At 43.5% G+C, this 11649-nt stretch overlaps 1 protein-coding gene and 1 long non-coding RNA gene across 2 annotated transcripts; both read right to left on the bottom strand.

Moving 5' to 3' along the window:
• Positions 1-1761: 1761 nt before the first annotated feature.
• On the bottom strand, positions 1762-2817 carry LOC118117862. Its single transcript, XR_004697840.1, has 2 exons — positions 2682-2817; positions 1762-1971 (listed from the first exon to the last, which is right to left on the bottom strand). It is a non-coding gene; the product is annotated as an uncharacterized LOC118117862 (long non-coding RNA).
• Positions 2818-4254: 1437 nt separating this feature from the next.
• Positions 4255-11169, bottom strand: LOC118117861 (vang-like protein 2). Its single transcript, XM_035170481.2, has 7 exons — positions 10820-11169; positions 10469-10592; positions 8960-9567; positions 8677-8810; positions 8364-8499; positions 7944-8187; positions 4255-7128 (listed from the first exon to the last, which is right to left on the bottom strand). The coding sequence occupies exons 1-7, from the start codon at positions 10888-10890 to the stop codon at positions 6868-6870; spliced, it is 1578 nt and encodes a 525-aa protein (XP_035026372.1). The 5' UTR covers positions 10891-11169; the 3' UTR covers positions 4255-6867.
• Positions 11170-11649: the final 480 nt, after the last annotated feature.

The raw sequence follows: 11649 nt of genomic DNA, 5'->3' as shown, positions 1-11649 counted from the left end.
GGTTATTGCCTTATTGTCTACTGAAGATAAATTAAACCTCATGCACAGACACAAATACACTTTCCCAGACTTTCTCCACAATATACAGACAATACAACTTTTCTGTTGTTTACCTGCATGAGTCACCGTGAGCGGAGGAAGACGCTTCACAGACAAAACCCCAGACAAAAGAAGGCTGGATCCACATGCAGGTACAGAAGCTGCTTGAGATGGTGGATTAAGATGAGACTCGTTCTATCTCCAAAATATACAACACACAACACGACAAGTCCAAGCTGATCGTCTCCTGGAATAATCCAAAGTTTAAAGTATAGAGAAACAGCAGCAGCAGCAGCAAACACAAGGAACAAACAGGTTTATTCAGAGACGTTTATTTACCTTGTGGTGTTAGGATTTTAATAATATAATTAGACACTATAGCCCCGAAAAGGATCGATTTTACACGCACCATGTTTGTACCTTAACAGAAAGAATTTATGTTTTGTTATGTGTTAGGACTGTAATCCGTGGCATACAATACACTGTACTTAAACTTGTTCTCATACATAAACCTTTATATATATTACAGTATTCCTTTAGCTTTATTCAACATCACACATACATGAATGCACTGTGCTCATTAAGACACTGTGACCTATGCCTTAGAAAGAAATGAAGAAGCTGCCCCAGCTTCTGAAGGCCAGATAGGAAAGGCGTTGTCTTGTCTGATAAATACGCATGCTTGCACACACAGAACATACAGACGATAAAACAGAAACACAATGTTTCACACTCCAATGAACAAAAACACTGTGTCTGCAAAACTACTGAAGACTCACAAAGCTTCAGCCGGATAAAGGCTTTTTCTTAATACACAAAACTTAACACTGTCAGAATGTGAAGATTTGCCCAGCTACTATCAAAGGAGTGACGAACCTGGGAGCGGCTCCTCATCATTGGTGGATTCCAGTTCCAAGATGCTGGGACCACGCCTTCAACCTACTATTATAAATATTGCACCTGTCATCCGTTCGGGGCGACTCTTGGCTACCCCGAGCTACTGACTAAAAGCCGAGGCTGTGCCTTGAGTGCCCATAGCTATGCTGTACCTTTTTCATTGCTTCTAAATAAATACTTTTTGAACTAAGACCGACCCTTCTCATACCTAAGGATAAAAGAACACGACAGTGGCAAGGAGAGGAAAGTTTCACATGTTTAATGAGAATCAGTAATAAAGATCATGTGAATACCTCTGAAAACATGAATATATTCATACAGATAAACACTGCCTTCAAACACAACCTTTGCGTCACACACTGGGTATGTTGCAACAGTTGTTGAGCAGTTTCTGTGTGTGTGTGTGTGTGTGTGTGTGTGTGTGTGTGTGTGTGTGTGTGTGTGTGTGTTGTATGTGCAGAGCCTCGGGGGAAACGGTGCAGACACAGCTCGTAGGCTCCTGTCAATCTTTTTCCAGAATGTTTTCAGTTAGATCATTAAAACGTTTTCCCAGTGACAGTGTTCGATGCCCTCTGGTGCTGTGACTTTTTTTGAGACATAAATTATATGTCTTACTATTATTTATTTATTACGATGTTATATGTAATGTCTGGATTCTCAAACTGACTCTCAACACTTGTTTGTTGGGACATTTATTTTGGAAAATCAAGAGAGATTCATTGGTCGACTTTCTCATAAAAATGTAATTATGTGGAAAATATTAATAAAATTCAAATGTGTTGTTTTAAATGACTGTTTCCAAGAATCGCCACAAAGAGTCTAACATTCAAAAAGAGTTATTGTTTTTTTTATTGCAATAATAAAGATTTTCAACAGTAGACATGAAACTTGCTGAGACAAAAGTTTCAAACTATTTAATATGAAAACCAGCTTAATGTTTCAAATAAGAATTTTACACACAATTGAAGCTTGTTGAGTGAAAAACTGTAAAAAAAAAAAAGTTCCAGGTTTTGCTAAGTGGTGATCACGCGAAGCCTATAAAACAGGATTTGGACAAATCAGATTAATTTGTAGGTAGATTTGAGTCAATCAGCAAAATATTTAATGATTAAAACATTCTAGGTCTAGTTTATTCATTTCAATGAGATTCTGGACAGAGGAAAACATTTTAAGACGTCACCTGGACTTAAGGAAATTGTAACTCTTCATTCATTTCAGACATTCTATCAAATTAATTGAAAAATCAATTAGCTGAGTAATTGTTACTAAAAATGTATTCATTTGAAGTTGTGAGGTTAAGATATTTCCCCATTTTCAAAATAATCTGAAGTAAAAAGGGACAAATGAACAAACACAAAAGATAAACTTCTGTTTTCTTAGTAACTTAGTTTAAAAACCTGCTGTAAAACATAGTGAAAACTCTCTGACACGACATTGACATTAGCTTAATAGTTTTAGCATTTCATGGATGAATGACAGAAAGATGGGCAGTGTTATATATATATATATATATATATATATTAAGAAAGACAATGCACAAGCCCGCCGCAAGTCGGAATAACTAAATTTACAATATATGTTTGTGTGCTCAGCATCGTCTTCACACCGTCGTTCTGTTGATCAGACAATCGCCTTCTTCTTTGACCCGATGGTCTCGTATGTGTCGGTACAGGGAGCGCGCAAACCCTGCAGAACACACACACACACACACACACACAGACACACACACACACACACACACTTACTTCCTGCTTGTTTTTTGTCATTTCTTCAGCCAGATGCGTGAATTTAAATAAACATCCTTGAAGATTGTCACTTGTGCCATTAAAAGTGACTTTTTAAGGTTGTTTTCTTTTAAGAATGAGAAATCTCACCGCGTAGATGCCTCCCTCAACCGGCTGCTTCTGTGAAATAAACAGAGTTTCACAGAAATAATATGAAGCAACAGTTTCTTAATACATTTGGACATATCAACATCTTTTCTTAACAAACACATGTGGATCAATTCTGAGTAAATGTTTGAAACAGGAAGTAAGATGTGACACTTGTTTTGTGTGAACGTGGTGGAAACTGTGAGTGTGTGAAGTGTATAAATAATGAAGATCGGTGGTCAGCTCGAGCGAACAGGAAATGACTGTGGGGTTCGGTTCTAAAGCACAAACTACGAGATATCACAGAAATAAAGCAAAAGATTTACAAATAAATATTTTCCCAAAGGACATTTCCCTCCCTTATGCAGTTAGGTTTTAAAAGTTTAAATATATAACTTTTATTTTACCTCAGGGTGATTGACTGGAACCATCTGTCAAACAAACAAACAAAAATCAGAAATATTCACACAATATTTATATTTAATTTACAATCCAATGGGTGAGTTATCTTGAGACATATCGAGAAACTTATTTATCAAGGAAAATATAGAGTAATTTATCTATAGAAAGCTGTTTATCTAGAGAAATGTAAAGTTTGACATAATTTAACGATGTAATAATCTATATTTGTATAAACTCGTGGAGCATTTTCAAGACTATTTCCTCTTAAAGTCCAGAGAAATGTGATCTAAAAGTCCTGAAATGTTGCATATGAATGTATTCAGTTGATCATTCTGTGTTCTAACATTCATCAGGGTGGAGTGTCTGTTGTTCCTCTTTATTCTTACCCTCAGTCGGCAGTATAAGACGGTCAGGATGAGGCCGTAGAGGATGAGGATCCCATCCAAGATATAACATATGTTCATGTCTTCAATGGTCTCTGCACAGACAAAAACATCACAACCTTCATCACTCATCGTCATCGTCATCGTCCGGCAGCGTTTCAGTGAGACAGTTTTAAAAAATCCTCCATTAAAGAGCTGAGAGAAATGAACATCTAACAGTGACCAGTGCAGGTGGGACTGAGCATCAGAGAGGTGAGGTTCTTACCAACGGGGGGGGGTGCTGCAGATGAGACGGAGGGTCTGAGTTGCTGTCGCTCTGGTGCCAGTGAGATTGACGAAAAGAAGCCTCTGAAGTGAGCTCCGACAGCAGCGAGCAGGAAGTCCGCAGCTCTCTGTCCGTTCGGCAGCAGTGAAACCACACGCCTGCCTCGCTACCACCCCCCCCCCCTTCAGATGAGTTCCTCTATTAAAGTCTTGTGTAAAACGGTCCGTGTCTATTTCAACACAATTCAGTGGGAACAGAAAGTCAAATCTGCCTGTCACCATGTTGCAAGGCCACAAATATCAAGAGACGACACATCACACACCATCTAGAACCGACTTCTGCAGCATCGTCATTTCTTTAAAAGGCGATCAAAAGTAAGCGAGAAAACAAAGACGCATTAAGGAATAAATGGTTTAATAATGGAAAAATGCATAACACACTATACAGGCTACAGTTACCAAAAGGAAGAAAATACAAGACAAATCTACACATTTTTTTTACAAGCCACTTGCTTTTCAAATGTAAAAACATTCGGAAAAATTGCATCGTCTTAACTTAGGCACCTTAAAAATGATAGAAAACAAGTTATTATAAAAAGCTTTGGAGCCTGAAATAACTCTAGCATGCATTTAAAAAAAACAGAAAACACAAATCTGCATTTTGATCACTCCGATGAAAAGTCGCACACATCAGACCTGGTATTTGGAAAGTAAAGGGCTTTTAAAACCACATTGTCACTGGGAAGGAAAAAGCGAACAGTCGGTCGCGCTGCGGCTCAGCGTACAGTAAAAGGTAGAGACGTCCGAGCGTCGGGCCAGTGTCAGGACAGATGTGGCCCCGACGCCGCTCCTGCACATCTGGAGGGTGTAAGGCCGAGAGAGGGAGGAGGCAGCGTGTTCACTGTGCTGGATGCAGCTCGTGGCACAAGGCGGGGGGGGAGGGGGGGTGATGTGCTGCTGCTGCAGAGGAGCTGCAGTGAGGACTTACAATCACACGTCTGGTTTGGGATTCGTTTTTTTTTTTTGTTGCAGAAATGCATTTAAAAAAAATAAAAATAGAAAAGAAAAGTCAGCTTATAGTTTGACTACAGCTGCCGGTTTAGTACTGATCTCCTCACATGTACACCTGGTATCAACATGCAAACCTGGATCTGGTTTCATGATCTCACACGAAAGGCTCGAGTTGAATCCTGCACACGCCGGGATCTGATCTCTGTAACGTCATGAAATCCATTTGGCAACTATGACATTTGCAGATTCAGTTGTTTTTAGTGGATTTGCTACAAACGCATCTTCACAGAAGCTGAAAACAGGACTTTTCTTCTTCGCTCGTGAAAAGTCCACGTTTTGAGGCTATATGGTTATAAAAAGGTCCACTTATAGCAACTTCCTCTTTCCAGAGCTGTCGACCACGTCCTGTGACCTTCCTCCACACGGAGCTCGGTTCGTTTTACAGGTGGTTGTATGTGGATGATGGAACCTCCCATCTCTGGTGTCTCGTGTCAGATGTGGACAGTTTCCTCCTCTGAACTAAAACCACCGCATTTAACCATCAGTTTCATTATTGAGTATTCGGTCAATGACGTCAATTTCTTAAGCATTAAACACAGAAGAACAACCTGTGACCCTGAACTTCATAATTTAGCAAAGATGACGATTAGTTATCTGTCATCAAACTGATTCATCGACCAAATGTTGCTCTGTAACAACTGAGCAACTGCTTCCAGCGAAGATAACAACATGTGCTGGAGAGCTACAGAAACAGCGAGTGCAGCTCGGAGCCATTTTCCGTCTGAACCTGTCGGAGCCCGAGAGAAAAACTGACCAGGACCGAACCGAACCTCTTGTTTTCCTTATTTACAGGCACGTGCAGTGAAAGATATCAAGTACAGAGAACAGACAACGTGACCGAACCCAAGGGTCATATGTTCTGTCCGGAATCCACTTCACAGGTGGATTCATCTTCAGCAGGTTTTTGTTTTTTCTTTAAGAAAGCGGCAAATCTGTACAACTGTGTTTTTTCCCCCCTAAATATTACGATATAAATAAATTGATCTTTCTAACGAGTTTGTCTTTGTCGGCTGAGTTTGATTAAACTTATTCCACTTTGAAAAAAAACAACAAAACTGAGCCTTTAGAAAGGTCAATGTGAGGTTGTGTATCAGTAGAAAGTCCACATGCAGGTCGCATGTTAATACCAGGTGTTTGTACTTCCTGTTAAAATTGAAATATTAATAGTATAAAAAATGCCAGTGTAGAATAAAACTGAAGCTGCATATTTAAAAAAAACAATCACGAACACACAGAGTCCGGAGAAGCAACAACTTAGGAATGTTCTTCCATTTTTCTTTTTAGTCCGATAAAAAGCACATTTTTGGCCTCGAGGCCGCGGAGGAGCAACGTGTTGATTCCACATGATGCTACAGTCTGTCAGTAGAAAACAGTCTCACCCTCGAATGTAAAACAAAACAAAACAAAAACAGCCCTCGTCATCTGAAAGGAAACAGGGAACTAAAGGCAGTGGTACACAGTCGAGCTCAAGTCGATCTGTTCTCGGCGCACAAGACGAGAGGAAGTAACACGTGTGATGTAACCGTCCCCTCCTCCTTCGTCCTTGTGGTTCAGCACAGTAAAGTAGTCCAGTGGTTAGAGGCCTGAAGACAAAAAGTCCCCTTTACAGACAAGGGTTTATTTTTATTTTTTTTACAGCGTGTCTTAAAGACCGAGACTTTAACGACACAGAAGGAGAAACAGTCAAGGCATCCGTTTATTTCCAGGTTCAGACAATCGTCGAGCCGATCACAGTTTGATTCCCCGTGAATCTGTGATGATCATAGAGCAGAAGGAGGCGTCACAGGTGAAAACGCTCCTTCATCCTCGCATGGTTTCTTTGTCACAGACAGGAGGAGGAATGATTGGAGGTGATCGGAGCCCGAGGCCTCCCAGTGGGTGGGAGAGAGGAAGTGGTCGGGGTTGCTGGGCGGGGGGGGCTCCTTCGGGGGGGACGCCCCTCACACCGAGGTCTCCGACTGCAGCCTCATCACGAACTTGTGGCTCTTTGGGTCGATGAATTCCTCGCCGAGCCGCAGGAAGGGGAGCGGCGTGACCGAGACCACCAGGGAATAGTCCGAGCGTCGCAGGGAGAACACCAGCCCCTGGCGCAGGGCAGAGGTCACCGGCTCCTCGCTCACCAGGGTCCACTGGCGCCCCCTGCCATTCTGCTGCTGGTACTGCACGGAGGGGCCAGGGGAGAGGTAACGCTCCAGGAAGGCCTGTGGGAAATGAATCAGTATTAATCATTAGTGTTTGAATAACTTTACAGACAGAAATGTCAAAACTATGCTTTTTAAATATTCTGCTTTTCTCTGTTCTATGAAAACCGATCATCAATGAGTTCTGGACTGTTGATTGGATAAAACATGGAATTTAAAGATGTCACTGGTATTTTATGGGGTTTGGTTATGTTCGGTAGTTTATATTATATATAATATATTTCATGACATTTTTAGACAAAACATTAAACCTATTAAATGAGAAAATTATCATATCAATCAATAATTAATATGATCTTCAGGTCTAATTGATTGTTAAGTATTGGCATTAGTCATTCTTCTAACTTTATAACCCTCTTGGGTCATATTAAAATTGCATTAGATCAATTATTCATTGTTTTATATTCACATGTCTGTATAATTAGGATTCAGGATCAAATCCTAAGGGCAGAAAATGATGAAGTTAAAGCATTAAAGTCAAATGAAAACTTGTAGAATTGAAATAAAGGTTTGATAAATTATAGTATGTCTTACCCTAACTATGAACATTGCTGATAGAGGCAGTAATAAATGTTTTAGATGAGGTCACAGTCCCACAGCAACACAACTTAAGAATAAATCGCACAACTAAATCTGATTCTTCTCCCCATCTTCATCTCAGTCCTTTCACTAGAATTTTACATCCCTCTTTGATTTCCCCTACTCTTATTGTCTATCTGTCTATCATCTAAGAATCAAAACAAACGGAACATGTGTCCGGACACGCAGCTACAGCCCAGACTGTCGTCTCGGCCCCACTGACCACAGACTCTCACCTTGGGCGTCATGTTGTGCGTGATGCAGAACTGCAGGTGTGTGAGGATGCTCTCCATGCTGTGGAACGCCTGCTGACGGGTGGTCCGCAGATACTTCTGCATGGCCCGCGCCATCGGAGCGAAGATGGCCTGAGCCGCCTCCCGAGGATCCATCACCTCTCTCGGGTGTTTGGGCGACGATGTGACCTCGTCCTCGTGGAGACGCTTGATGTGCGTGAAGGCTTCTTCCACCGCCACCACCAACCTGAAGAGTTAGAGAGTCGGATCAGCATCAGCTTTATTCAGTGTTGTCCACAGAAATCATCAAGTTCTGGTGTGAGACAAAGAACTGGATTTCATGTCACAACTGCAGCTGAAACTGTGAGTTCTCCGTGTCTGTGTAGACGGTGAACACACAGTCACGGTCCGCTGGATTCTGACCTGGCCTTGCGTTTGCGGAGCCTGCGATCCATCTCCGCCTCTTCGTAGTAAAACTCGTTGTGGGAGTTGTCTCTCCTCCGGGCAGCAGCTGCGATCATGGCCCGGGACTGACCCGTGGAATTGTTGGTGGTGTTTTCTACACGACAACAACAGCAGTGAGAAGAATTAGTGGATGAGCATTCCAGGTATTAAGCTGAAGAGGAAACCGATGCTGGAAAATGAAACTCCTGCAGATCAGAGCCATAAAACAGGTAAATGAAATGAGCCATGGGTGAGAGAACCGGCGTCAGAGCCGTCGGGAGGTTGTATTCACCATCCAGGGAGTAAACCTTGAAGCCGGTCATCTTCTTGGACAGGATGGACTTGGGCAGGTTGAGCAGCGCCGGGTTGTAGACGGGGAAGTCGCTGTAATAACGGTCCAACACCCACACAGCTGCTCGCTGGATACTACAACACAGAGAGGAGGGGCCATTTAAATACAAGACAAGAACACTAATCAAAAATCTCCTCTATCTCAAACACTTTTTTAAAATCAAAAACCACAGTGTGGGTAGAAAAGGAGGATTTGAACCAGTTTCAGGATCAGTGTCACCAACCTGAGGTGGCCCACGTTGTAGAACTTGCTGGTTCCGTCCGTGCTGCGGACCACCTTCAGGCAGAAGGCCGGCTGCAGGTGTCGGACCTCCAGCAGCACCAGAGCCAGGTACTGGATGAAGAGCAGAGCGTCCACCAGCGAGGCAGCGTACTCCACTATCCCCCTGTAGTCCCGCTCCCTGGGCTCCAGCACCCGCACGCCATAGAACAGCCAGTACGACGCCACGAACAGGAACACCAGCACCATCAGCAGGCAGCGGAAGACGAAGAAGCGCGGCAGGGTGGCGCGGGGGGGCCGGAGGAACAGCGCCCAGGAGGAGATGAGCAGGACCAGGAGCTTGAAGGCCAGGGAGACGTAGAGGCCTTCGCAGGGCGTGCCGCAGGGCTCGAGGGCGTCACGCCACAGGACCTGCGGCAGGATGAGGAAGGCTAAAGGCGTGACGAGGGCGAAGAAGCTCAGGCAGCCTCCGAGAATCGGGCCGACAAAACGCTTGCACTCCAGCGGAGTCGTTTCCTCCAGATCTTTGGAGAGGCGCGTCAGGTCCTCGTTTGAGATGCTGTGCTCCGACGTGCCGGTGACGACCGTGGTGGTTTCTCCCCAGTTATCATCCTGTCAGGGAGAGAGGGAAACAATCAGCTTTTACAAGATTATGTTTGGTCATTTTACCTGATCAAATTATTGAGTTATTATTTTTATGAGTAATTTAATTAATAAGTTAATCGACAGCAAATTGATCCACAATTATTTGATAATCAAATAGATATTGAGAATAAAATTGTGGGTGTTTAATTTTCTGTTGATCGAGAGATAAATGTATCGGCCCTAAAGTCGAGAAAACCCTCAAAAGCAACAGACGGCGACATGTTGGTTAAATTTAAAGACAAAATCCTCTCGACTATTTAAAGAAAGACGCCTCCTCACTTCATGTAGGAAACAAAAACACCGGGACCTCCGGCTCCTTGATGAAGAGAGACGCCTCGTCACTTTAAATACTACATCTTACATCTAATATCTTAAGACTCAGTCACACAAGTGTCAACAGCTGCTCTTCATCCAGCGACTGACAGACGAGAGGAGAGATGATTGACGGCTCCTGAGAGAAACTCCTCAGAGGAGAATAACAAGGGATCCACATTTACGTGAGTATAAATAGCTGTAACTCTGGTAATGACAGATGTTTATTGATTCAGTTGTTGTGGTTGTAATAAGCATTGATTCCTAAGATGTCTTTATTGAACCCTTATGACAAAGAAAAGCAACTTAGGTTTGATATTTTACAGTTTAACCATAAACTTTATAATAAACTATCTATAAATAAAAAGAAAACAAATATTTAGAACTTGAATAAAGAATTGAATGAATGTAAATGCTGATATCTCTGTGAGACTCACTTCAGCCAATTTTTTTAGTTGTCATTTCTACAATCAACGCAGGACTGTGATGTTGATCTTTGTTTAACAGATCCGGAGTAAATGCATCTTTAAAAACAGACAAAAACAAAAAGACGGACCCTGTCATCTCCGCGGGTCGACTCTGCGTCGAGCAGCGGCTCCCCGGGCGTCTGGATGGTGACGGACTTGTCTCCTCGACTGCTGCCGTCTCGGCTTTTAGAGCGATGACGATCCCTGCGATCCCTGGAACACACACACACACAAAGATTTGAACAAACTTCTTCCTGGTTCCCACGTCGTCATACTTCTGTCTTGAATCATTATTATTATTACTGTATTTTTATTGACTTTTGGACCTTGTAGATATATCCACAGCAATGTAGCCCAACTTTCTGAACGTGAATAAATTGGATGTCTGTCACCACGGCAGCAAGAGAAAGATGATGTTTAACTAAAGTTGTGTGACCCACCTGTGCTTGCGGGAGCTTCGGGAGTGGGAGGACTTGTACGAGTAGCCCGAGTACTGCGACTCGTTGTCCATGTCTCGGGTCGGCGGCGAGCAGACTTTGCGAATACCGCCTCCTCCGCCTCCGCCCGTGCCGCGCTGCTCGCCGACTCCTCCCAGCTGGCTCTTGCGCTCGGCGATGGACTTGGTGGAGAGAGCCAGGGGCAGCTTGAGCAGGTCAACCTTGCTCCTGAGGGAATCTATCTTGGAGGCCGATGGGGAGGGAGCAGGAGAAGGGAGGCGGGAGGGCGGGGGAGGCCACGGAGAGGAGGAGATGAGGAGGAGAAGAGGGATGGGAGAGGACGGCGGGTAGGAGAGTCACAGCAGGGGAGAGCGGAGGTGGCCGTGACCTGGAAGAGAAAATAAAACTTTTGGTCAAAACTTTGGGGGAAACTGTGACTTCACATCAGAATCTGCTGTGGATCACGTTACATGTTTATTTCCTCTGCTCCACATCATGGTACTAACATGCAACACAACATGTCTCAACTTCCACATTATCAACCAAATTTTAGTCACCCCCCAGTATCGATATCAATAATCCATATCAGTCAGGCTCTACTTTATATTGAGAGTCTGTGTGTGTGGTTGGGGATCAAACCTCTCACCCTGACCCACAGAGCAGTGATGTGTCGACCACGTGTCACTAGAACACATTGAACTGAGCCTTTAGCCTCCGCTGCGTGTTCTGACATCACTTCCTCCTCCTCCAGGTCTCGGTCGAGGATCATCATCACTCGACTGTACCTCCTCTCACCCCGGACACGAACTGGAGCCGCCGGCAGCTCGGACACA

The sequence above is a fragment of the Hippoglossus stenolepis genome, chromosome 11, assembly GCF_022539355.2.
Source record: "Hippoglossus stenolepis isolate QCI-W04-F060 chromosome 11, HSTE1.2, whole genome shotgun sequence".
Lineage (NCBI taxonomy): Eukaryota > Metazoa > Chordata > Actinopteri > Pleuronectiformes > Pleuronectidae > Hippoglossus > Hippoglossus stenolepis.
The sequence above is the reverse complement of the archived record's forward strand: the minus strand, read 5'-3'. Positions and strand labels throughout refer to the sequence as shown.

What these genes read in the sequence shown, in the direction of transcription:
- LOC118117861 (XM_035170481.2), bottom strand. Translation starts at nt 10,890, where the DNA reads ATGGACAACGAGTCGCAGTACTCGGGCTACTCGTACAAGTCCTCCCAC. An exon ending in CGACCCGCGGAGATGACAGG is followed by an intron (nt 9,568 to 10,468) that starts GTCCGTCTTTTT and finishes TCTCCCTGACAG; the next exon opens with GATGATAACTGGGGAGAAAC. An exon ending in TACAACGTGGGCCACCTCAG is followed by an intron (nt 8,811 to 8,959) that starts GTTGGTGACACT and finishes TCTGTGTTGTAG; the next exon opens with TATCCAGCGAGCAGCTGTGT.